At 52.3% G+C, this 22,857-nt stretch overlaps 5 protein-coding genes across 11 annotated transcripts; 2 read left to right on the top strand and 3 right to left on the bottom strand.

Annotated features, from left to right (window-relative positions):
• Window positions 1–774: 774 nt before the first annotated feature.
• Window positions 775–3,663, top strand: INO80B (INO80 complex subunit B). Its single transcript, XM_025932294.2, has 5 exons — window positions 775–930; window positions 1,163–1,355; window positions 1,572–1,690; window positions 1,861–2,030; window positions 3,043–3,663. Exons 1-5 carry the CDS (start codon window positions 840–842, stop codon window positions 3,571–3,573), a joined length of 1,104 nt encoding a protein of 367 aa, XP_025788079.1. The 5' UTR covers window positions 775–839; the 3' UTR covers window positions 3,574–3,663.
• A 132-nt stretch (window positions 3,664–3,795) lies between these two features.
• WBP1 (WW domain binding protein 1) lies at window positions 3,796–6,598 on the top strand. 2 transcript variants are annotated; one of them, XM_086700788.1, is made up of 5 exons: window positions 3,796–4,389; window positions 4,716–4,817; window positions 5,356–5,458; window positions 5,583–5,759; window positions 5,933–6,598. In XM_086700788.1, exons 1-5 carry the CDS (start codon window positions 4,321–4,323, stop codon window positions 6,385–6,387), a joined length of 906 nt encoding a protein of 301 aa, XP_086556914.1. In that variant the 5' UTR covers window positions 3,796–4,320; the 3' UTR covers window positions 6,388–6,598. The 2 variants fall into 2 exon arrangements, with proteins under 2 accessions (XP_086556914.1, XP_025787659.1); XM_025931874.2 differs by lacking the exon at window positions 4,716–4,817 and having other exon boundaries at window positions 4,020–4,389.
• Window positions 6,599–6,772: 174 nt separating this feature from the next.
• Window positions 6,773–13,723, bottom strand: MOGS (mannosyl-oligosaccharide glucosidase). Its single transcript, XM_025932460.2, has 5 exons — window positions 13,597–13,723; window positions 10,048–10,667; window positions 9,630–9,856; window positions 8,965–9,161; window positions 6,773–8,725 (listed from the first exon to the last, which is right to left on the bottom strand). Exons 2-5 carry the CDS (start codon window positions 10,388–10,390, stop codon window positions 6,982–6,984), a joined length of 2,511 nt encoding a protein of 836 aa, XP_025788245.1. The 5' UTR covers window positions 10,391–10,667; window positions 13,597–13,723; the 3' UTR covers window positions 6,773–6,981.
• MRPL53 (mitochondrial ribosomal protein L53) lies at window positions 12,562–14,880 on the bottom strand. Its single transcript, XM_025932120.2, has 3 exons — window positions 14,334–14,880; window positions 14,119–14,231; window positions 12,562–14,011 (listed from the first exon to the last, which is right to left on the bottom strand). The coding sequence occupies exons 1-3, from the start codon at window positions 14,423–14,425 to the stop codon at window positions 13,878–13,880; spliced, it is 339 nt and encodes a 112-aa protein (XP_025787905.1). The 5' UTR covers window positions 14,426–14,880; the 3' UTR covers window positions 12,562–13,877.
• CCDC142 (coiled-coil domain containing 142) lies at window positions 14,712–22,822 on the bottom strand. Of its 6 annotated transcripts, none has more exons than XM_086700778.1 (9): window positions 21,751–22,822; window positions 21,367–21,453; window positions 21,098–21,289; window positions 20,875–21,005; window positions 20,689–20,802; window positions 16,793–16,907; window positions 16,405–16,582; window positions 16,080–16,279; window positions 14,712–15,923 (listed from the first exon to the last, which is right to left on the bottom strand). In XM_086700778.1, the coding sequence occupies exons 1-9, from the start codon at window positions 22,820–22,822 to the stop codon at window positions 15,667–15,669; spliced, it is 2,346 nt and encodes a 781-aa protein (XP_086556904.1). In that variant the 3' UTR covers window positions 14,712–15,666. The 6 variants fall into 6 exon arrangements, with proteins under 6 accessions (XP_086556904.1, XP_086556906.1, XP_086556902.1 ...); XM_086700780.1 differs by having other exon boundaries at window positions 21,140–21,289; XM_086700776.1 differs by having other exon boundaries at window positions 20,689–21,005.
• Between the last annotated feature and the right edge of the window lie 35 nt (window positions 22,823–22,857).

Below are 22,857 nucleotides of genomic sequence, written 5' to 3'. Positions count from 1 at the left end.
GGACACATATCTTATACAAAGTTAAAAAGGCACAAAAGTGTATATTTTGAAAAATAAGTCTCCCTTCACCTTTGTTCCTCTTAGTCACCTATCAGAATTGATGTCACTAGTTTCTTGGGAGCATTCGGAGGCCTCATTCCTCTGAATAGCAGCATAGCTGTCCATTGTATGGATGTGCCAAGTCCATACACCAAATTACTTTGGTGTTTCGTTAGAGGGACACTTAGATCGTCTCCAGTGCTATTACCCATTAGGATCTAAATTCCATGTCAATGTTATCAGTTACTTATCACTCTTAACTTTGTTGGCAATAAAGTGTTCCAGATTGTATAGGTGCACCAGAATTCATTCATCATTTCTCTACTGATGAGAATGTAGGCTTAAATACAGTTTGCTCTGCTCCTAGGGTACCTGTCCTATTAAATACATCTGCCATTTACCGGCAGTATAGTTTCTTACGTACTCCTCCAGTGCGCTGTGAGCTCCTCAAAAGCAGGGGAAATTGTTCATGTTCATCTTTGTATCCTCATAGCCTAAGCACCGAATTTGGTCCAGAGTACACGCTTTCCACGTTTAGGTACAATAATAATTGAATCGCCCGCCCTGAGTCCTGGAACCGAGTGTGAGGAGACGAAGCGAAGGCAAAGCCGTGCCCTTTTAAGCTGTCCCAGCCTCAGAGGTCCGGAACTTTCGTTAGACGTTTCATTGTTTCTCAGGGAGGATTTTAGCCTCCGAGCGTGCCCCGCACAAGCATGGTTGTTACGCACCGGAAGTAGCTTGTTATTTTGCGGGAGTCAGTTCTTCCGCGGGGCGGAAAAGGCAATTAAGCATGTGTTCCTATGTTTTCCAGTCCCCTTTCCTTGCAGGACCCTATGAGCAAGCTGTGGCGGCGCGGGAGCACCTCTGGGGCTATGGAAGCCCCTGAACCGGGTAGGCGCGGGTCGGTAAAGCAAGTTAGGCGTTCTCAGAAAAGGAGTCCCTTTTTTTGCTCTTCCGAGCCTCCGGGGTACTTAGCCACAGGTGGGAAGGAGAAAGGCGGAGGTGTTGTTATGGTAACAGCGTGTACCGCGGGAAGAGTGGGCCCCTTCGGGGGTATTGGGTTCTTCAAGGCTTTCCCTGCCCGGCTGTTGTGGTCCACTGTTGACAGGCTTTCCTTACGCAGGGGAAGCACTGGAATTGAGTCTGGCGGGTGCCCACGGCCATGGAGTGCACAAGAAAAAGCACAAGAAGCACAAGAAAAAACACAAGAAGAAACACCATCAGGAAGAGGAAGCTGGGCCGACGCAGCCGTCACCTGCCAAGCCCCAGCTTAAACTCAAAATCAAGCTGGGTGGGCAGGTCCTGGGCACCAAGAGGTGAGGCCAAGAAAGCCAAGGTTTTACTTGAGGAACTTTAGGAGCAAGCAGAGGTAGAAGAAGCTCTCTGGGCTTTCCAATAGAAGAGAATGGACACTGATTTCAGGGCTGAGGTTAAGGTAGCGAGAACCCAAGAGGGTGCAGGGGAGGACTGGAAAAGGCTACCAAGCAGGAGGAGACAACTGCTCAGCTTACACAGTGGTTGCTTTTCTGCAGTGTTCCTACTTTCACTGTGATACCTGAAGGTCCTCGATCACCCTCTCCCCTTATGGTTGTGGACAATGAAGAGGAACCTATGGAAGGAGTCCCCCTTGAGCAGTACCGTGCCTGGCTGGGTGAGAAGGATCTGGAGGTGGGGAAACTGGGTTTCTCATTATACCTGATTAAAGGAGGAGGGTTGGTTCTGAGGATGGTGAGAATTTTGAGTGTCCCAGTATTAACTTGGCTAAATTAGGGTTCCCCATCTGAACAATTTTACTTTTAGCATTCCAACTTTGCTTTCCAGATGAAGACAGTAATCTATCCCCCTCCCCACTTCGGGACCTGTCGGGGGGCTTAGGGGGTCAAGAGGAAGAGGAGGAACAGAGGTGGCTGGATGCCCTGGAAAAGGGAGAGCTGGATGACAATGGAGATCTCAAGAAGGAGATCAACGAAAGGCTGCTCACTGCTCGACAGGTAAGTCGGTTCATTCTTTATTCACTTGCTAAACATATATTGAGAATTTCTCATGTCCCAAGAATGTTACTAGGCAGTGGGGATATCGATGGTGAAAAAAAGACAGAAAAGGTTTCTGTTCTCATGGAGTAGTATTCGTGTGTGTGTGTGCGTGCGTGTGTGTGTGTGTGTGTGTGTGTGTGTGTGTGTTGGGGGGAGAGGGGTAAGTAAATAAATAATTTTGAAGAGCACGGTTTATAACAAAGATAGGGTGATGAAATAGAAAGTGGTGGAGAAGAAATGTTAGATAGTGTAGTCAGGGAAGACCTCTCTGAAGAAAGTACATTTCCAATACCAGGGGAGCTTTTCAGGCAGAGACCAGCAGGTGCAAAGACCCTGAGAGTGGAACATGCCTAGTATTGGTCAAGGAGAAAAATAAGTGTGACTAAGCCATGAAAGTATTGTTTGCAGGAAAGTGATACATTTGATTTATATTTTGGTAGATTACTTTGGCTTCTTCGTGGAGGTAAGGAGTAGAAGCAACATCTGCCAGGAAGCTGTAGGAATCAGGTGAAAGATGGGGTGGTGGCTTGAACCAAGGCGAAATTGTGGAGAAGGAGGAAATCAGATGGATTCTGGATCTATTTTGGAAATAGACACCTGTTAGGAGTCAGGGAAGGGGTAGCAAAGGAGTCAAGGGTAACCCTGAGTTTTGGGCTTGAGCAGTTATCCAATTGATGCTCTCCACTGAGATGAAAAGATTTAAAACAGCAACAAAACAAAACAAAACCACCCTGGAGAGGTGGTAAACAAAGTTTGGGGGCAGGCAGGAAATATTACTAATGCTTTTCTTGAGAGTCAAGGGTCGAAAGACGAAAGTCTGGGGATCTGGGAGGAGGCAGTACTAAAAGGCACCTGGAGAGGTGCTCATTCCACTTCTCTCTAGTCCAGCACTCCTCAAAGACCCTGCTTTCCCTGCCTTCGTTTGTTCAGAACTCCTCTCTCTGACACCCCTCGGTCTGTCTCTCCCCAGCGAGCTCTGCTCCAGAAGGCGCGGAGTCAGCCTTCTCCGATGCTGCCACTGCCCGTGGCTGGGGTCTGCCCTGCCCCGGCACTCACCGAGGAGATGCTGCTGAAGCGCGAGGAGAGGGCGAGGAAGAGACGGCTGCAGGCGGCTCGGCGGGCGGAGGAGCACAAGAACCAGACTATTGAGCGCCTCACTAAGACTGCGGCGCCCAGCGGACGGGGAGGCCGAGGGGCAGCGAGGGGCGAGCGGCGGGGCGGGCGGGCCGTGGCCCCAGCCCCCATGGTGCGCTACAGCAGCGGGGCACAGGGTTCCACCCTTTCCTTCCCACCCGGCGTTCCCGCCCCCGCACCAGTGTCTCAGCGGCCATCCCCATCTGGCCCTCCTCCTCGATGCTCTGTCCCGGGCTGCCCTCACCCGCGCCGCTACGCCTGCTCCCGCACGGGCCAGGCGCTCTGCAGCCTTCAGTGCTACCGTATCAACCTGCAGATGCGGCTTGGAGGGCCCGAGGGCCCCGGATCTCCCCTTTTGGCTACTTAAGGTCCTTACTTAACCCGGACTCTGCGCCCTCTCCCCTGCCCCCATTTTTATTATTTTCCCCACCCTATTAAATTTCATCCGGTGCCTCAACTTGTACAGAATTGGGGGAATGGGGTATGGGCAGGTCAATTCCTCGCACACACGATACCCTCACGGGAGCTTGCATCAAGCCCCGGGAAACGACCACTAGGCCTAAAGAAGACTGACCGATCTGCCCCCCAAACTTGGGCGGACTTTTGGGACCCCCCCCCCTCCCCCGCCTCTTCATCGGAGTTACCTGGCTTGGTTGGGCCTTCGGCGTCATCCCGAAAATAGCGCTCAAGCCAATCAGCAGAAACTTTGCTTTTCTGGGCGGCCGTTCATTGGTTGATAACGCAGAGCCCGTTCTGTTGTCCATATTGGCTATTGTCGCTGTCAGTCAGGGCCGTGGGTCGAACCTTACCCCACTCTTTGTCTGTGTAAGCTCTTGTTGTCTCGGAGAGTGGCAGAGGCACTGCTGTAGATTGGTCACTGGGAGAAACCTCTGGTCCGTTGCTATTGGCCCGCCCGCCGGCGGGCGTTGCTGATTGGTAGGACCGAGCAATCTGGGTCCTAGTTGGCAGCGCTCTCCCCGGATGGAAGCTCCGGCCGCGGAGTGATGGTGGCGGCAGAGAAGATGGGCCGGGCAGGGACCATGGCAGAGGTGGCAGGGGCGGGGCGCCTGGCAATAGAGGAGGCTGTGGTCTACAGGGGGCTGTAGGTGGAGGCATGGCTCAGGCCAGCAGCGGGAACGGCAGCGAGGAAGCCTGGGGGGCACTTCGGGTGCCGCAACAGCAGGTATCCCAACTGTTCCAAAAGCCTATCACGACAGCCATTTATTTCTCTTTTCCCTTTCCTTGTCCCTTCCTTTTGCGGGGTTGGGGAGGAACTCAGGTAGCCAAAGGTACTGTGAAGTTCCTAAACATGTCCCTTCTACTCTGTCTAAACTTTGTAACGTAGATGCAGTTGACTTTGCCTGCAGCTTCTTAGACCCCATCCCATGGCTGCAGTGGAAGCTTGCAGTGGCTCTCCAGTGACCAGAGGCATAGTGAGGCCCAGGGAAGCTCCCTCTGTCTTGCAACAGTTATTTGTGATGTTTTTCTGTGTGCGTGTTGTCACAACAGAGTCGGGCAGCGTCTTCTCTTGAGGGAGCAATTTGGAGAAGAGCTGGAACCCAGACTCATGCCCTGGATGCCGTCGTTTATCATCCACAGCAGTCCCATCTGGTTGGGAGCATTGCTCTGGGTCTCATATGGCCCTTCCTATACCCTAGGAAGCCTGAGACCCAAGGGTGGAAAGACCCAGCTTGGGGGTGGGGAAGCAGGCCCCGGGAGGATAATGAAAGCATCTTAACATTGGAAATTACCTTAAACCCCTTACCTATTGTCTGAGACTTTGAGATGGCTCAGACTGCCCTCTGGCTTCTGCCCAGACACTCTGTTAACAGAAAACACCCTGGGGAGCCAGCCTGAGTGTGAGAGGTCTCCTATATGCAGAACTGAAATCTGCCTCTTTGTATGTCCACACTGTGCATTTAGTTCTCTAGATAGATACTTGCTATTCCAAATGCCTTCACAGGCCTTCACGTCGACAGCCCTTCTGACATTTGAACACTCCTCTCTCCATCACTCTTCCCCTCCCCATAGGTCTCTGAGCTCAGCTTGGTTCACAGGGTGGGACTGTGTCCGTGCATGCAGCGGGGTGGGGGTGGACAGTGCCTGGGGCTGGAATCTCCCTTGGTTCTAAGTGCCTCCTTGCTCCCAGCTTCGAGAGCTGTGCCCAGGAGTGAACAACCAGCCCTACCTCTGTGAGAGTGGTCACTGCTGCGGGGAGACAGGCTGCTGCACCTACTACTATGAGCTCTGGTGTGAGTCTCCAAGGGGGCTATTCTCGGGTCCTTCTGCCCACCTGCCCTTGGGCCTCAAAATTCCAGTCTTCATGGACCTTTCTCTGCGTGGGAGGTATCTAAGACCCTCCCTCACCCCTTGCAGGGTTCTGGCTGCTCTGGACTGTCCTCATCCTCTTTAGCTGCTGTTGCGCTTTCCGTCATCGACGAGCTAAACTCCGACTGCAGCAACAGCAGCGGCAGCGTGAGATCAACTTGTTGGCCTACCATGGGGCATGCCATGGGGCTGGCCCTGTCCCTTCCGGTTCACTGCTTGACCTTCGTGAGTGGCTTGAGGCTCTGGGCTCACTACCAGCGGCCCCTCCCAACCCAGAACCCTGAATCATCCCCACATTCCCTTTTCAGACATTTCAAAGCACACTTTACCTAATAGCAAAGATACTACTACTACCCCACTGCTGGTTGCCCCACCGACCATACCATTCTTTCCTGCAGGCCTTCTCAGCGCCTTCAAACCCCCTGCCTACGAGGATGTGGTTCACCGCCCTGGCACACCACCGCCTCCTTACACTGCAGCCTCAGGCTGCCCCTTGACTGCTTCCAGTGAACGTACCTGCTGCTCCTCTGCTTCTAGCTGCCCTACCCGCTGCGAGGGAACAAATGTGGAAGGTGTTTCCTCCCACCAGAGTGCCCCCCCTCATCAAGAGGATGAGCCTGGGGCAGGGGTGAGCCCCGCCCCCACGCCCCCATCCTGCCGTTATCGCCGCCTGACTGGTGACTCAGGTATTGAGCTCTGCCCTTGTCCTGACTCCAGTGAGGGCGAGCCAATCAAGGAAGCTAGGGCTAGTGCCACTCCACCAGATTTGGAGGACCCTTGTGTGCTGTCCCTTGATCCTGTGCCCCAGGTCTCTCCTGTGGGGCTAGCTTCCAGTGAAGGGGACATCCCATAATCAGTTTTGGGAGGGTGGGTGGATTACTTGCCCACCAGAAACAGCCCTGGCCCCAACTCCTCTGAGTTCTCCTTGGCCTTTCCCTGCCTCCTCGAATCTGCCTGAAAGGGGTGGAATCCTGAGGAGAGTGGCTGTGTTTGGGGGACTGTGCTAGCTCTACCCCCTAAAACATACACAGAAGCCTTTGATCTCATTAAAGAGATGTGAACCAGCTGCTTGTGAATTTGGGTGGACTGGTGCTGAACTTCTGCATCGCACTTGACCTGACTGGATTTGAGGGGACAGGTAATAGCCACGTTTCCCAACCTCCTCTGAAGAAAAGCAGGCAGCTCTAAGGTCTGGACTGAGCTAAGACTTCTTGGTGAGGCAAAATTGGCAAAAGCAATGGAGTTTGGCATGGTTTTCCAATTTATTTAGAAAAATAGACTCTGAATTCACATTCACCCCGGGGCTATGTGGGATGACAGTAAGGAGACACCTGAGATGAGCTGAGGAGAGTTTGAAGCGCTAGTATCTGAGAGCTGGGGGCAGAAGCTAGGGACCTGGTCCCTTTAGTCCAGAGTGGGGGCCTGGCTCCCCTCTCACCCTTCCCCTTCAGTAGTCTTCAGCCATGGCCAGTAGGACAAGGCTGGTCCAGCCTTGGAAAGGGCGGCAGCCCATACCCCTCCCATCCCGGTCACTATACTGCTCCCAAAGGAAACCTGTGGCCTGGTACTGCCGCCACACATTGCCTACCACATTGGCACGGAGCTCACTGTGGAGCTTGGCAGCCCGGGCCCGGTGGGGACCCTCCAGATGACCATAGTGGTAGAGAGCCCCTAAGGCTAGGTAGTTAACATTGAGCCACACAGCACCCCGCCAGTAGGGAGGATCATGCTCTGAATTGCGCTGGCCATAAAAGGGGCTGGAGGCTGCGAGGGAGCGCAAACCAAAGGGGCTCCAGAGATGGCGGCTGTCAGCTAGAACATCCAGCAGGGGCCCAAGGCGGGATGAGTTGGGGTCCAGCAGCCGCAGCAGCATGGGAAAGAGACTGACGTAGCCCAAGGCATCCACATACTGTAAGCGAGGGTGGGGCCGGCCCACTACCCGCACCAGCCCCTGGGGGGGCCGAGGCTTCAGCTGCACTGCTTTTGTGTGGTTCCCAAAGTCTGCAAAGACTCCTAGCTCTGGGGCCCAGTGCAGCTCATCCAGGCTCTCCTCTGCCTCCAGTGAGGCAGCCAGTGGGCCCAGCTCTGCAGCCGCCTCAGCCTCTCCCAGCTGTTCTGCCAGCCGCACCAGCACACGGGCACCCAGTGCCACCCAGCACCGCAGGTCAAGGTGCCGCTCACTGGCTGAGGGGTGTGAAGCTCGGGGATAGTCATCCAGCCCTGAAGGCAGTGTCTTAGGGTTCAACAGGGTTGGCAAAGCGGGGTCCCGGCCCCGCCAGCGGTAAGATAGTGGCACTGGCCCTGCCTGGCTCTTGTAGATCCAGGAGAACCAGGCATGCAGACGGGGGAAGGCCCTGCGGAGGAAGGCAAAGTCAGCAGGGTCACCACCCTCTAGCATGTGGGCTACAGGCAAAAGCAGGGTTGGGGGGTTGGCATGGGCTGCCCGTTGCACCAGGAATTCTGGGGGCACCCGGGCTCGGGCCTCATCTCCTAGTACCTGCTCTCGTCCAATCCAGCCATCAGCATTGAGCAGCCCCAACCAGTGGCCTAGGGCTTCCCGGGTAAGGCGGGGATCCCACCGCTGTACCACGAGCTGGTGAAAGCCCTCATCCCAGAGGAAGCCTCGTGGGAAGAATGATCGGGAGGGCACTGCTGTGAAAAGAGGGACAGGTGGAAAGAGAGCTGGGTCCACCTTCTGCTCAGACCCCTCAACCCCCATGTCTGCCAACACCAGACCCTGTCCATAGAAGTAGCCAATTCCACCAAGGAGGCCACTGAGGGCAGCCTGACCCAAAACCTGCTCCTCAGAGCTCAGCCCCTTCTTCTTCAGCTGAAAGGTCTTCTCAAAGCGCTCTCTAAAGGCTTCAGCATGGCTCTCCAGGGCCTGGGTGAGCAGGCTGCCTGCCAACTGTGCCAGGGCTTGTCTTTCTCCTGCCCGGGCACTGCCCGATTCAAACACCAACTCCACAGAAAAGGGGACTTTCAGTGTCACCTGTTGTATCAAGAATTGCCCTTGTCCCTGTCCTTGCCCACTTGGGCCTCTGTCCTCCCACTTCAGAGATCCTGGCAAGCCGAGGTAGCGTTCAGGGGAAGCCCCTGGGGGCCGATGCTGAAACCAGCTTCTTAGGCGACTCTTCACCATCTCTGTGAGCAAGGGAAGTCCTGGGTTGGAGGACCAGAAGACATTGTAGCTTGAAGGGAAGAAGATAAATTGGAAATATTACTCAGGAGAAAATGGTGGGGATTATAAAGAGAAATAAGAGGTGATCAGGAGAGTCAAGATGGGAGGGTCTTGGCAATGCAGGGGACTTGGAGCCTGGTGAGAAGGGAACTAACTGGTGGAAAGAAGGTAGAGTGGGGGAGATAGATATCAGGCTAAGTCAGCATCCATACCATCCCTACCATCACCCCACACTCTCTTCCCCGTTACCTGCTATACTTGGGGGCAGTATCCCCTGGATGGGTTGGTGGCATAAGTGTAAAGCGGAAGTCACCAAGTTCACTGGAGTGTCCACTGATGAACTTCAACTGCCCTTTGGCCCCAACCTCTGGTACTAGGACTTCCTTGCCATCTGTCACCACATAGAAGAACAGGGACACCAAAGGCAGGGCAGAGGTATCCGAGGCCTGTGTGACCAAGGAGGACAGAAAAACATAGCATTAGATTAGTAGTCTCTCCTGAAAATCCAGCCTTACTCAAAGGGACGCCATGCAGGAGCAACATGGTAAACATATATCTGCAGCGTTGAGGGTCAATGAGCGTTAAGTACCTAGTGAGATGAGGTATGGAGATTTGCACAGGGATCTCTGGGAAACAGTGTTTTTGTGTTGCGTACTATGCTAAGAACTCTACACATCATTTTCTTTTATTCCTACAATCCTATGAGTAAAGTGTTATTTGTATCTCCATTTTGCAGACACAGAAACCACAGATTATGGATAGTAAATAGAGATGGTCTATACAGGCAAGTGTTTAAGGCAGGCAGCCAGATTCAGAGCCCCTGCTGTTAACCTTCACAACATACTCAGTTTGCTGGCAGCAAAGAAAGGGTGGAGGGAGTCTGGGCTGGGGGAAGGGTGTCCTGAGGCCCTGACCTGAGGCTCTACAGTCACTCTCCAGCTCCAGTCCCCTCCGTGCTGACCCCCAGGCCTCTTGACGAACTCAGTCGTGAGTCTTAGGGCCCCATCCTGGATGTGTTGCCGCCCGAAGGAGAGACCGTCGTGGAACTCCCAGCCATAGGGACCCACGCCGTCCCCCTGCTCACACGTGTGCCTGAGCTTAGGGGTCCCTGCGGTGGCGCCTTGCTGCGCCCACATCAGTCCTGGGGGTAGAATGGCCACGTAAGTCAAAGAGAGAGCAGGGGACCTGTCCCTCTGGGTCTCCGAGAACTTCACGATCATTCATCCTCATAACTCTTCTGAACCATCCCTCCCCACTGTTGCTCTGGCGTGAAGCTGGGGCGCCCAGATTAAGAGTCCGCCTGCCTGCCCTCCCGCCCCGAGGCCCAGTTACCGGTGAGGAGCGGCTTCGGACTGCGAGTCTTCATGCCGAAGTAGACGTGAGGGCGGTAGGTGCCCCAGAAGAGGTCCGGGGCCACGGCGGGGCTGGAAGAGTCGGGAGGCAGTGCCGAGGGTGCGGAGTGCAGTGTGACCGCCCGCCGCACACGGTGCCACGCCAGCAGCCAGAATCCTGACAGGCCCAGGGCCAGAGACAGGACCACAACGCCCAGAGCCGCTCTCCCGACAGCGCCACGGGCCGCGCCGCCCCGTCGTGCGGGGCCGCCCCGAACCACCCTTTCAGCTATCCGCGCTCCTTCTGCCGGGGTTCCACGGCGCCGCCGCTCGCCCCGAGCCATCCTGGCACGGACGTCGGCGTCGCAGTGCTCGGAGAGGCGGCAATGGAGCCCAGGTCCTGCCTTGCTTCCCCGGCTTCCGCGCTGCGCCCGGAGACCACAGACCTGTCACCCGCGCCTGCCGGTCCGCGCCTCTCGCTCCGTTTCCGTCTCCCGCCGGAAGTCCCGCCCCGCCACGTCAGATTAAGTCTCAAAGTCCGGAACCGCCGTCACCCGCGTGGTTTAGGGCTAGCTGTACCCTGGGTTAACGTTTCTTTGGCGTCCTTGCGGATTTCACAGGCTAGTAGATACAAGTAATCTCACGTTGGCTTTTTTTGTTTTTTCAAATGACTATATATTAACAACCTGAGACGCCATCCCGAGTGGTTGACATTTAACCGCCCCCTAACCCGCCCCAGGCAGGTGGCTGAAAACTGTGGCCTAGAAAATTCAAGTAACTTGGCCCCGGCCACAGAGCCAGGAAGTGGCTAGCGTAGAGCCGAAGTGTATCTAAAACAGACTGGATCGTTTTGCCCACGTTCATGCCTTCTTTCCAACTTAAGTGGAGTGTGCTGGAGTGGACCCAAAAGGAAGCGTGAAATCTTTTTTTTTTTTTTTTAATGTTTGTTTACTTTTGAGAGAGAGAGAGCATGAGAGACAAAGGGGCAGAGAGAGAGGGAGACACAGAATCAGAAGCAGGTGCCAGGCTCTGAGCTGTCAGCACAGAGCTGGATGTGGGGCTTGAACTCCAGAACTGTGAGATCATGACCAGAGCCGGAGTGGGACACTTATCCAACTGAGGCATCCAGGGGCCCTGTTCCAGCAGTCTTCAAGCGACCTGTAACTTTAGACAAATCAGATATCCACTCAGTCCAGGATTCCTTATCTAGATGAACCCTAATAGGACCAGAATGGTGGTGCATGCACTTCGAGAATGCATTTCCCCCACTTTTCTACAAACCAGGAAGTGAAGCAGCTTAGAAGGATAGCTTATATTCAGGTCAGGAAAGGCTGTAGGAAGGAGGCAACATTTGCACCTTAGCATAAAAGGTGTTTTCATAGGGGCACCTGGGTAGCTCAGTCAGTTAAGCTCCTGACATCTGCTCAGGTCATGATCTCAGGGTTCCTGGGTTTGAGCCCTGCATCATGCTCTGTGCTGACAGCTCAGAGCTTGGAGCCTGCTTCCGATTCTATGTCTCTCTTTTTCAAACACTAAAAAAACTTTTTAAAAGGTAATTTCATAAAGTACAAATCCCTATCATCCTTTAAAACACCCTACTCGACATCATTATGCTACTCTAGCTACTATCACACCTCCCATCCAAACTCATTATATAAAGCTAGTACTTTATGCTACATATATCCGCTTTCAATTTTGCTATAATATGGTATCTGGCCCTACCCTCCACTGGTAGACTTTTTGCTCTTTCAACAATCACCTTCTGACCAAACCTAATGGTCACTCATGTCTTTCTCTTCCTTGCTACCATTGCATCTAATTCACATGTCTACTGTAGCACTTATTACATACCTGGGTTTCATTATTCATCTTTGTATCCCAGTACGAATCACAGTTACAGTACTAATTGCACACGGTAGATGGTAAATATTTGTAAACTCGACAACTGTTAATTGCACACTATGTATCAGGCACTATGCAAAGTGCTGGGGACACAGAAAAAACAGCCCCAACCTCAAGTTCACAGTGCCAGCATTCAATCTATGTTTACAACAATGTCTGAACCATGCCCATTTTTACAGATGAGGAGAGAGGTAAAGTCTGGCCAGACAGAAGAGCCAGCTAGCCACTGAGCTGGGGAACTCAAATCTAGGCTGTCAGTATCCTTTTGGCTATAGCATAAGGCCTCTTAGATAACACATATGCTCCGGGTAATGTTTTAGGCACTTACAATAGCAACTCATTTAATCCTCTCAACAGTCCTAGAAGATAGGTACTACTATCCCAATTTTACTAATGAGGAAACAGGCACTGAGAGACTAAGTAATTTTTCCACAGTCACAGAACTACTTAGGGGCAAAGCTAAGATTTCAACCTTAGGAATTCTGGCTCTTTACTACACCATACTGCCTCCTGGTAGGTTTTTGGTTTAGTTTTTGGTAGTTTCTTTTTTAAAGGGGAGGGGAAAAAAACAGCCCTTGAAGATAGCACCCTTTCAAGCAGAGAAGCGGTGTAGTAATGCTATAGCAAAGTCATGGAAAATGTATTTGGCAAAGTACACAGCAGCCAGTGTCTAGAGATCCTTGATTGTCTAAGAATTCTGAAGTTCTCTAAACCAGTAGCCATCAACCATCTTTTCCTACAACCCGTGATAACAATTCTATTCTGCAACCAAGTACCTGCAGATACGCACACATAAACATACTTCATGTTTTATATATATATTCATGATTATGCTGAAAACTTAAATTTCTTAAAAGAGTACTTCCCATTCTCCATGCCATGCACTCTGATACTTTTTATTCTATTTTACTTTGTTTTTGAAAGGCTGATTTAACCCTCTAAATCGATTTCATGATCCATACTAATGAGTTGGTAACCTAGTATGAAAAACGCATTGGGCACAGTGTGAAACAAGTAGTGAGACATAAAGACAGTGATGTGCTTTGAAAGAAAAAAGTAAGCAGCAGCAAAAACGGTCAGAAAAAAAGGAGATTGGGTGGGAGAATACAATGATACAGGAAAGTGAATGGGAACGGAGAAAACATTTCAGAAGCTTTTGTTTAAAAAAGAATATTTTGAATTTACTAACTGGATATGCAGGGAAAGAGAGAGGGCAGAAGCAGAGATAATGCTGCGGTTTCCAGCCCAGATGGCTGAGAAGATGAAGCAGATGAAGGAATGGAGAAGTCAGGGGGAGAGGCAAGTATATGTATATGTAAGATTATCAATTCTATTTTGGACACAGAGTTTGGTGGGGCTTGGAGGAAATCGGTAGTAGGTAACCTGACCATAGCACAGTCGTTGAGATTAGAGCCAAACAGAAATGTAGGATTTAACCCCAGAGTTCAAGTTATGACAGGATGAAATGCTCAGACATACAGAAGAAAATGAAGGATGAGAGTACAATTTTATGGTTAAAAGAAAAAAAAACCCATGAGGAAGAGAACTTCCACAAGGGAGTGAATTAAAAGTGGCAGATGCTACTGAGATGGAACTATGAGGACCGAGAAAAACAGCACTGGATTTGGCTAATAAGAGCAAGAGGTACCTTGAGTGAGTGGTGGGAAAAGCCATATTCAAAAGGGTTAAGCAGGGAGTGATGGTAAGAAAACGAAATAAATTCAAGTTTGTGCAGATCCCTCTCCAATCATGTCTCGTTTCAGAAACGTTGGTTGGATCAGTAGTCACAGGGCTCGCATTTTTTTTTTTTTCTTTTTGGCGCTCCATGGCCCTCCAGATGGTGATTCGAGTGACGAAGTCTCTCAAACTCTTAGGTAAGTGTCCTAACAATCCCAAGCTAAAATCTGCTTGTTGATCTCTTCTGCACTGTCAGCGCCCGGTACCAGCGCCTGGCTTGTCCCCGCTCCCCGCCGCAGCCCTAGTCTGGATGTGGGAGGCGAAGGCTGTGAGCATTTCCTGGGCGGTGAGGTGGGTACCGCGCATAATCAGGCGATGCCCGTCTCCTGGGGAAGAAACAAACGAGTCAGGCACGGCGAGGGCGGCGAGCCCCGGACTGAGGACGCTCAGGCTGCCTGGCGCCCCTTCCGCCCGCCTCCCCACCCCAGCCCACCGAACAGCACGTCCACGCAGGGCTCGGAGCCGTCGTGCCTCACGTCCACAATCACCGAGCAGTTGAGATTGGTGGAACGGACCTTCTCGCTGCTGACCGCCTGGAGGAAGGTCCTGCGGTGGGAAAACAGCTTGAGGGTCCGGCCGAGAGGGCTAGACGCCCTAGACCCCCAGCGGGAGGAAGGCGCGCCCCTTCCCGTCCCCACTTCCTAGTACCTCGTCGACTCCACATTCTTCTCGAAGGGGCAGAATTGAACCCGAACCTGCTTCACAGACCGGAGCCCGAGCCGAGCCAAGGACGCCGCCATGGTGACCTCCGCACCGGAAGGCCTCGTGCGGGCGGAAGTGTCCGTTACCGCCGCTCTCCCCTCCCTGCCCCCGGCTTCTTCAGGGTGCGGGTCTCTGATTCTCCAGTAGCTAGCGTTCCGGGTGCTTGGGGCCCTGGCCTCCCCACCCCGAGAGGAGGAAGGCCAGCGGGGAGGTGGTTTCGATACAGGGTATGGAGGGCCCCAAAGTAAGCGGTCAGTAAATACCTATCATTAATAGTCCTCTTGTACCACGGCGAAAACAATAAATAATGCAAAAGCCTTGCACTTGGCTGCGATAACTAGTCCGTCTTTTGCGGTCTTTCCCTTTCCGTATGTTGCTGTGCCAGATCTAGGTTAACACCATGTCAAGCGCTGGTCCCTTCGGTGAGGACACTGCCATGGCAGGGATTATACAGCTACCAGGGAGGTAAAGCCTCCTCAAGTAACTGAAGATCAAACACATTGAACTCTGAGTAAACAAAGTTTAAACGTGAAGGACCTTTAGCCTAATATTCAGTGACTTAAAATAGAAGGGGCCCTGGGTGGGTCAGCACTTCTGACTTTGGCTCGGGTCATGATCTCACAGTTCGTGAGTTCGAGCCCCACGTCAGGCCCCGTGCTGACAGCTCGGAGCCTGGAGCCTGCTTCCGATTCCGTGTCTCCCTCTCTTTCTGCCCCACCCCTGCTTGCTCTCTGTTTCTCAAAACTGAATAAACATTAAAAAAAAATTTTTTTTTTGAATAGTAACAACACAGGGAGTATAGGGTAATACAACCCTTGGGACTGATCCAAATGTAGAAATGCCTATTCCACCTCTGTGGTTCCTGATGAATTGTGTGTTTAGCCTGGCTCCTGGGACTTAAGAGGAAGTGGCATCTAGGCTTTCTGCTTTCTATCACTTTTTCTCTTTCCCTTTCCCCAGGGACCCAACTCCATAGCCCTTCTTCTAGGGCCTAGCCCTGAGATGTCTTCACTGTTGGGGAACTAGGCCTGAGCCTCCCAAGGATGCTGACCTCCAGGTTCCAGGCTGTGGTGGTTTGGCCCTTTACTCTGGACTCCAGGCACTGGAGTGATCTTGGATTCTTAGCTTCTAAGTCCAGGTTCTTTGTAGCTTGTGGTTCTCAGGTATCCTTTCTTTCAGGCTCCCAATGTAGGCTTCTTTAACATGCACTTCTAAATGGCTGAGCTTTTCCAGCCAGAGATGGGGAGCTCTGAATTTTTGCCTCGGCATCCCAGGTTCCTTAGGATTCGGGACTGGTCCCCAGGCATGAAAGAAAAGGCAAGTGCCAACGGGGGCGCTGGTGCTGCCTCAGGGCAAGCCAGGCCTGCTGATTTCCCACCAGGTAAGCCTCTGGGCTAGGTCCCCCTCCCCATAGTGTGCTTAGCAGCTGAGCTGTCTGGGCTGGGGGTGCTCCAGGCCGAAGAGGGGGCTCCAAGTTCTCCAAGCTGTTGAGGCTGCTGCTGGGCAATTCCATGGTCTGGACCTCATTGCATATACCTAGTAAGGCAGGAATGGAAGACAGGCAGTGGGCAGGAGGAGGGGTACCACCACTCTTGACAACTATACGAGGTCAGTGATGTGGATGGGGGATGGAGCACATGAAGTAGCAAGGGCAGGTCAAGGAGAGCCTGGAGTTGGAGAACAGTGACTCACAGCAACAGGGAGGCCTCCTGTGGACTTCAGGCTTGGGCAGGGGCTGCTGGAATAGACACAGCAGGGCCCCATCCAGCCTCTGGAAGATGTTGAGTGTGAGCAGAGATTGTCGAAGTTCTGGCGACAGGCCCCACTGCTCCTCCTCCAGCAACTGCCGGACCACTCCAAAGTCTTGTCTGAGCTGCAGCGCCCCCTGCAGGCTGAAGGCCAAGGTACAATGTGGCCACCTGCCTCTACTGCCTCTCTAACTGCTCCGCCCCACCTATACCCCCTCGCTTTTTCCAGTTCCATCCAGCCCTCTGCCACTGCCTCCTTTTCTCCCCACCTGAACCGGATCCCGTGCCTGAGGATGTGGTCAAGCCAGGCACCCAGGATGGCTGTCAGTGCTTGGCCAAGGGCAGGGGCCTGGGCTTGGGGCGGCAATCCCTGCAATCCTTGCAGCACAGGCTCCAGTACAGTGCGAACCACCAACCCAGCATACTCACTGGGAATGCTGGGCAGTTCTGGAATGAGAGAAGAGAAAGGACAGCATATGAGGCTATGGAGATCTGTTGAGCTCCTAAGGGAACGTTTAGGGGAAGATGGTTAGGATTTGTGGGGACATGGGAGGCAAGGACAAGGATGGAGACAGAGTAGTGGAGCCAGGATCTGGAGGAGTCAGGACACTGTTACCCCTGGGAACCCTGGAAGGGGATGCTGGGAAGAGGAGTTACCAGGAGAGAGACGATGCCGCCAGTACCGGCCCCGTGGCATGTAGAGTTCGAAGCCCTGTGTGGCTTGTTTATGACATTCTTGAAAAAAGAGACTTAATGACTCTTCAGGCAGGAGCTGTGTAGATATGGAGAAAGTAAAAGGGGCTTCTCTGTTGGAGAACTGCCAAATTATGATGCTTTTTTGAATCTCAGGGGTTTTTTTTAATTTTTTTTTCAACATTTATTTATTTTTGGGACAGAGAGAGACACAGCATGAACGGGGGAGGGGCAGAGAGAGAGGGAGACACAGAATCGGAAACAGGCTCCAGGCTCTGAGCCATCAGCCCAGAGCCTGACGCGGGGCTCGAACCCACGGACCGCGAGATCGTGACCTGGCTGAAGTCGGACGCTTAACCGACTGTGCCACCCAGGCGCCCCTGAATCTCAGGTTTTTAACCTGGCTTTCATAAAGCCCCAGAACAGAATTCTGAGGAAAGATGTCCTAGCTTTATTGGGTTTTCCTAAAGGCCTGGACCCAGAAAAGATGATAGACAATTGTCATAGGATTACCCTGCTCTTCTCAGCTTGGTTCAGAGTCTGGAAGTCCTCCAGGTTAATTTTACTCTATAGGAACATTAATAGGAAAAAGGGGGAGATACCCTCACCACTACCAATGTTTAAAAGCAAATGCCAGAGAGAGGGGTCTGCGGATCTACGGACAGGCAGAGGCTGAAGAAAGAAAGGGGGAATTGTATGATCTTCCACCATCTATGAAAGGAAGGCAGGAACTATATGCAGACCAGGAGCAAGCACTGTAACTTTCTGAGAATCAGGACCTTTTGGAATGTCCTTAAACTGAATATTTTTTACACCTACTTCTATTACTTTTGTAACCCATAAAGCAAAAAAGGCCCATGGGCTGGTTTGGTTTCTGTGTTTTGATAGGTTATGTTTTTGTAATGGGAGAGGGCAGAAAAAAAAAAAAAAGGAAAAAAAAAGGAAAAAAAGGGAGGGGGGTTCTTGGGGCACCTGGGCAGCTCAGTCAGTTAAGCATCCGACTCTTGGTTTCAGCTCAGGTCATGATCTCACTGTTCTTGAGTTTGAGCCCTGAGTCAGGCTCCATGCTGACAGCCTGGGATTTTCTCTTGGGATTTTCTCTCTCCCTCTCTCTGCCCCTGCTCTGCTTGCTCTCTCTCTCTCTCAAAGAAAATAAACTTAAAAAAAAAAAAAAAAAAAAAAGAGAGAGAGGTCCCTACAGCCCGTTGGAGAGGAACCCCAAGAAATGGGGTATGTGGTGACAGCTCTGTAAAGAAAAGGTAACTGGATGCTTGTAAGCCTGAAGAGAGGAAGGGACCTGGGGGCTGGATTGGGGGAAGTGGAGCCCATGTGGCCTCTGGTATATATCCTGACAATAGCCTATCCTAAATCCAATTTTTTTTAATGTTTATTTATTTTTGAGAGAGAGAGAGACAGAGTGCGAGTGGGGAAGGGGCAGACAGAGAGGGAGACACAGAATCTGAAGCAGGGAGACACAGAATCTGATGTTTAACTGACTAAGCCGCCCAGGCGCCCCCCTAAATCCAAATTCTTGCTCTCTTCTCCTGAAAGCCAAAACACCTTACTCCTTATTTATACCAAGGAAACTACCCTATTGTCAACTGCCATTTGTTAGGAATCTCTCTGTACCCAACACTCCGAGGAAACACAAGGTCACACTATGAAATAGTCTTTCTGTCTGGGACATTACAGTCTGGGTGGGGAGAAAACTCACAATGTCTGATTCTTCTTTTCCATCCCAGTGCCATATGCAGTGGAATGCCCAGAGCAGACACCCAACAGTGCAATCACCAGGCACATGAACAAGGCATGCAGAGTCCTTTGCACAATGGTTAGTTCACACAGTAAGCACACTGTCCCTGTTCTCACCACCACCAAGAGCTGGGCCCTTTTTTTTATGTCTCCTCATCTCCCAACCTGACCAGTATAGCTGGATCAGACTCTATCACCGTCTCCACTGTTCCCCTCCTGCTCTTCCCATGGCTCTCCATCATTCATGAGACAAAGCCCAAATTTTGTGGGCTGGTGTCCAATGCCCTCCACAATTTGATGCCAACCTGCTTTCTCTTCCACAGTCCCCCATCCATCTCTGGACAAGTGTGTATATGCCTGAATGCATGCATACACGCACATGCACACACATGCACACACAAAGGGAGCTTGTGCTTTGGTCAGGCCACCTTCCCACTACTTCCCCAAGGAACTATGTACTGCCCACCCCCACCTCCAGTAACCCCTGCCGCTCCTCTGAGGCTGTCTAGCCACCAGCTCGAGACATAGACCCTGTATGGAGCTTCTGTAATTACATGTAATTACATGCTAGTTCCCATGGCTATCACTGTCCCAACTTCCTCATGAGGAGCCTGCTCTGGGGTATGTTGAGTTGAAGGAGGCAGCAATAAATTGAGGTGGAACAGGCAGATGTAGATGGTAGAGTAGGGCTAAACCGTTGAGGCAGGGGGAAGTGAAGCACAGCACCAAGGCACTGTGGGCAAACAGGAATGCAGAGAGAGGGGCAGTTAAGCATCTGATTTCAGCTCAAGTCATGATCTCAGAGCTCATGAGTTCCAGCCCCATACTGGGCTTTGTGCTGACAGCTCAGAGCCTGGAGCTTGCTTCAGATTCTGTGTCTCCCTCTCTCTCTGCTCCTCCCCTGCTCATGCTCTGTCGCACTTTCTCTCCCAAGAGTAAATAAACATTTAAAAAATAAATAAATAAAAGGAATACAGAGAGAAGAGGAGCAGAGGGACAAAGCCTGAACTCTGTAGCCACGCCCCTATTCAGGGCAGAATAATTCAGAGCAGAGGAGAAACTTGGGCAGGGAGAGAAAACAAAAAGACGGAGAAACATCCTCCATAGTAGGAACAGATACTGTGCAAAATGGGGAAAAATTAAAAAGAAGTATAATAATTTTATTCATAAGTTTAGAAGAAAATAAACTACTAGAAGACAAACAAGAGTAGATGAAGGTCACCACTATGGAACAGGAATCAGAGGTGGGGTGGGGGTAGTTAAAGTGCTATTGTTTTTTCATTAAAGCCCTTCTAAAATAATATTCTATTTCACCTTTTTAAATTTTTACTTCTTTTAATTTTGAGAGAGAGAGCGCGTGCACACGCAAGGTGGGGAGAGGAGCAAAGGGAGAGAGAGAATCTCAAGCAGGCTCCACGCTCTTGAGATCATGACCTGATCCGAAGTCAAGAGTCAGATGCTCCAACCAACTTAGCCACCGAGAGGCACCACTATTTTGTTTCACTTTTTAAACTATGGACATGTATTACTTTAATAAAAAAACATAAGTTATATATTTAGAAAAGAGAAACATCATATCAAAGCTAGTAAATAGAAGAATAGGTTCAATCATTTATCTGGCTTTTTCTCTATCAAATGTACTTCAGAGTAACCAAATAATTAATGAAGGCAAATTTCACTTTATAGGAATAATTCAACTAATAAATGAAGAAGAAATGATAGACTTGGGATATCACCACTTTGCACCCTTTAATGAAATGATGGATCTAGGCAGTAATCATTAGTGGCTGTTATGAGAGCCTGACATACAGATGAAACAGAATTGACCAGGAGTTGATAGCTGTTAAAGCCTCAGTGGTAGGAATATGGGGGTCCATTATACGCTTCTCTCTATTTTTGTATATGTTTGAAGTTTTCCATAGTAACAAGGTAAAGAAAGAGAGAACAAAAAATGAACAGAGTAAGAAAAGATAAATTCAGCAGAGACTCTAGAGATTCCAAGTCCCTGGGATGTCCCACCACCATCACCACCACCATCATCCTAACCCCAAAGCTGGGCATAGAACAGACTCTTAAACTGCCACTGCCAGCGCCCCTGCTCTTCTCACCTGGATCTGTGCAGTTAGCTTCTGGATCTCCAGGCCCAGCTGCTGCTCCACCTCCAGGGACAAACTTTCTTCTGAGGCCAGTCTAGACAGAGCTGCCGCCTCATGCAATAGAGGCTTTGGCAGAAATGGGAAGTGAGATTTCAGCCCAGCCCAGGCTCCTCTCCTGCCCACTCCCCAGCTACTCACAGGTAAGTCCTTCTGGATCAGAAGCAGGAAAGAATCTGGGGCCCATGCTGCCAGATGCTGCTGAGTTCTACCCAAAAACCAGAGCAAGGTGGTCTGCAGGGTACAGAGCCCTAAAGCAAGGGGTGCAGGATCTGGGGAGAGGAGGATGGAACATCTGAGGGGTCATAGAACCCCTCTGGGAGGAGGCAGGCTTCAGAACAGAGTGAAAGAATAAAGAGGATACCTTCAACTGTTCTGTTCCTCCATCCCCAGTACTTTGTCTCACCTGGAGGCTGACAGAGGAGCAGCCCTGACCTGGGTTGTTGAAGGGCATCCAAGAGAGGAGGGAAAAGCTGTTGCAAAAGTTCAGTGGTATGAGAGGATGAGGGACGGCTGCTCTGATCTTCACCAGCAGATCCCAAGGCCTGGCAGAAGCCTGAGGATGAGGGGTATGGTCTGATAAGGAAGGGGCAATCTGGGGCTGTGTCACTCCCAATGCCCCTTCCTTCTCACCTTGGTCCCAATTCCAGATAAGGGACTGATGAAATAGGTTGCGACACAAAGAAGCCAGCTCTTTCTCACACTCCTGAGGCAGGGATGCTAGTGGGAGAAATGACTTGGAGCCTGAAAAGAAGGCTTCCCTTTTCCAGAACCACTGCCCACTCAGTGATGGGGGAAGAGGGGAGGCTTCCACCAAGCCTCAAGACTTGAGTGGAAGATGAGACTTTGCCTTGAAAGCCCAGATACTATTGCCTGACTGGTGGGGAGGAGGGGTGGGGTGGGGGTGTTCATTCTAAAGGGACTGCTTTTGGAGTCTGGTTGGCAGGGGAGTGAGGAGGCTAGGGAGAAGAAAGAGACCCCAGTCTTCCTAAATGCCCACCCAGGCCCATCACTCACCCTGACCCAGTGCCTGACTCAGTTGTTGTGCGGCTGCCCTGTGGTCCCTCCAGGGTCCTAGACTTAGGTGCAGACTCTGAGCACAAGCTGCCCATAGCAGGGTCCAGTACTGGCTCCACAGGGCTCCAGCCCCTCCAAGCCCCAGTCCACTGCTGGCTGAATCACTCACACCCCCCAGCAGCCCCAGCAGCCCGGGCAGCAGCTCCCGCTCCTCCTGGCACCGACTTCGGAGGTGGTCCCGCAAGCCCGACCCCCTGAGAGCCTCATCTAGCTGACCAGCCACCTGGCAACCCCGCTCCCCCGTCAGGAGGTGGAGCACACGGAGGGGTGGGAAAGGGCGCGCTGCCCCCGGAATTTGGCTCAAGGCTTTTCCCATCAGCTGGTGGTAGGCGGGAAGTGCCAAGAGCACGTCAGCAAGTTGGGACGACAAGCCTGGGCTGGCAGGCTCCCGACCCAGAGCCCGAAGCTGCATCTCGATGGCAGCATCCAGGCGCTGAGCGGCCAGTCCAACGGGACGCGCCAGGAGTAGCGGCTCCGGAGTCTCCCGTAGGCCGCTTCGCAGGACAGCCCCACGGGAAGGCAGCAGCAGGTCGCGGCACAGCTGAGGCAAGGGGCCGGGGCCAAGGGCCGTCGCGCTGGGACTCAGGATCCTCAGGAGGCGCACGGCCGTCTGTAGGTGGCAGGCGCAGTCCCGGGCTTGAAGGAGCTGCTCCCGCTCACGATGCAGCCGCAGCAACACGGCCCGGAGACGCTGCAGCGCGGGAGGAATGGGGCGGCCGGCTGCCGGCTCCTGCCACCAGTCTGCAGCGCCCGCCTCGCGGTGCTCTCCTGCGTCTGCTGGCGCCGGCGCAGCCCACCACGGCTGCGCTCCCCGAGCTCCGCCGGGCCGTGGGTTCAGGCAGGGAATGCTCCCGGCAACCGGCAGCCGCGGCCAGCCACGAAAGTCCCCGCCGAGAGCGCCCTCCTGCCTTCTCTCCCACTGCTCTTCCACAGCGCCTTCTGGTTGTGACCAAAACGACGGCACGGTGGCGAGCGGAGGCAGAAAGCCACCGGAGCGAGACCCCTGGGCCATGGGACGCCGAGTCCGGAACGAACCTAACGAGTCCC

The sequence above is a fragment of the Puma concolor genome, chromosome A3, assembly GCF_028749965.1.
Source record: "Puma concolor isolate L17-30 chromosome A3, mPumCon1.1.hap2, whole genome shotgun sequence".
NCBI lineage: Eukaryota > Metazoa > Chordata > Mammalia > Carnivora > Felidae > Puma > Puma concolor.
This window is presented reverse-complemented; position numbering and strand designations above follow the sequence as displayed.

Coding starts and splice junctions, on each gene's coding strand:
- MRPL53 (XM_025932120.2), bottom strand. CDS start 14,425: ATGGCGGCGTCCTTGGCTCGGCTCGGGCTCCGGTCTGTGAAGCAGGTT. Junction 14,232..14,333: donor AAGAATGTGGAGTCGACGAG/GTACTAGGAAGT, acceptor TTCCCACCGCAG/GACCTTCCTCCAGGCGGTCA. Junction 14,012..14,118: donor CTGCGTGGACGTGCTGTTCG/GTGGGCTGGGGT, acceptor TTTCTTCCCCAG/GAGACGGGCATCGCCTGATT.
- CCDC142 (XM_086700776.1), bottom strand. CDS start 22,822: ATGGCCCAGGGGTCTCGCTCCGGTGGCTTTCTGCCTCCGCTCGCCACC. Junction 21,006..21,097: donor GAGGAACAGAACAGTTGAAG/GTATCCTCTTTA, acceptor TCCTCTCCCCAG/ATCCTGCACCCCTTGCTTTA. Junction 16,908..20,688: donor AGCTAACTGCACAGATCCAG/GTGAGAAGAGCA, acceptor ATATCTACACAG/CTCCTGCCTGAAGAGTCATT.
- INO80B (XM_025932294.2), top strand. CDS start 840: ATGTTTTCCAGTCCCCTTTCCTTGCAGGACCCTATGAGCAAGCTGTGG. Junction 931..1,162: donor TATGGAAGCCCCTGAACCGG/GTAGGCGCGGGT, acceptor TTCCTTACGCAG/GGGAAGCACTGGAATTGAGT. Junction 1,356..1,571: donor CAGGTCCTGGGCACCAAGAG/GTGAGGCCAAGA, acceptor GCTTTTCTGCAG/TGTTCCTACTTTCACTGTGA.
- MOGS (XM_025932460.2), bottom strand. CDS start 10,390: ATGGCTCGGGGCGAGCGGCGGCGCCGTGGAACCCCGGCAGAAGGAGCG. Junction 9,857..10,047: donor TCCGAAGCCGCTCCTCACCG/GTAACTGGGCCT, acceptor TTCTACCCCCAG/GACTGATGTGGGCGCAGCAA. Junction 9,162..9,629: donor GAGTGACTGTAGAGCCTCAG/GTCAGGGCCTCA, acceptor TTGGTCACACAG/GCCTCGGATACCTCTGCCCT.
- WBP1 (XM_086700788.1), top strand. CDS start 4,321: ATGGCTCAGGCCAGCAGCGGGAACGGCAGCGAGGAAGCCTGGGGGGCA. Junction 4,390..4,715: donor TTCGGGTGCCGCAACAGCAG/GTATCCCAACTG, acceptor TTGTCACAACAG/AGTCGGGCAGCGTCTTCTCT. Junction 4,818..5,355: donor ATCCACAGCAGTCCCATCTG/GTTGGGAGCATT, acceptor CCTTGCTCCCAG/CTTCGAGAGCTGTGCCCAGG.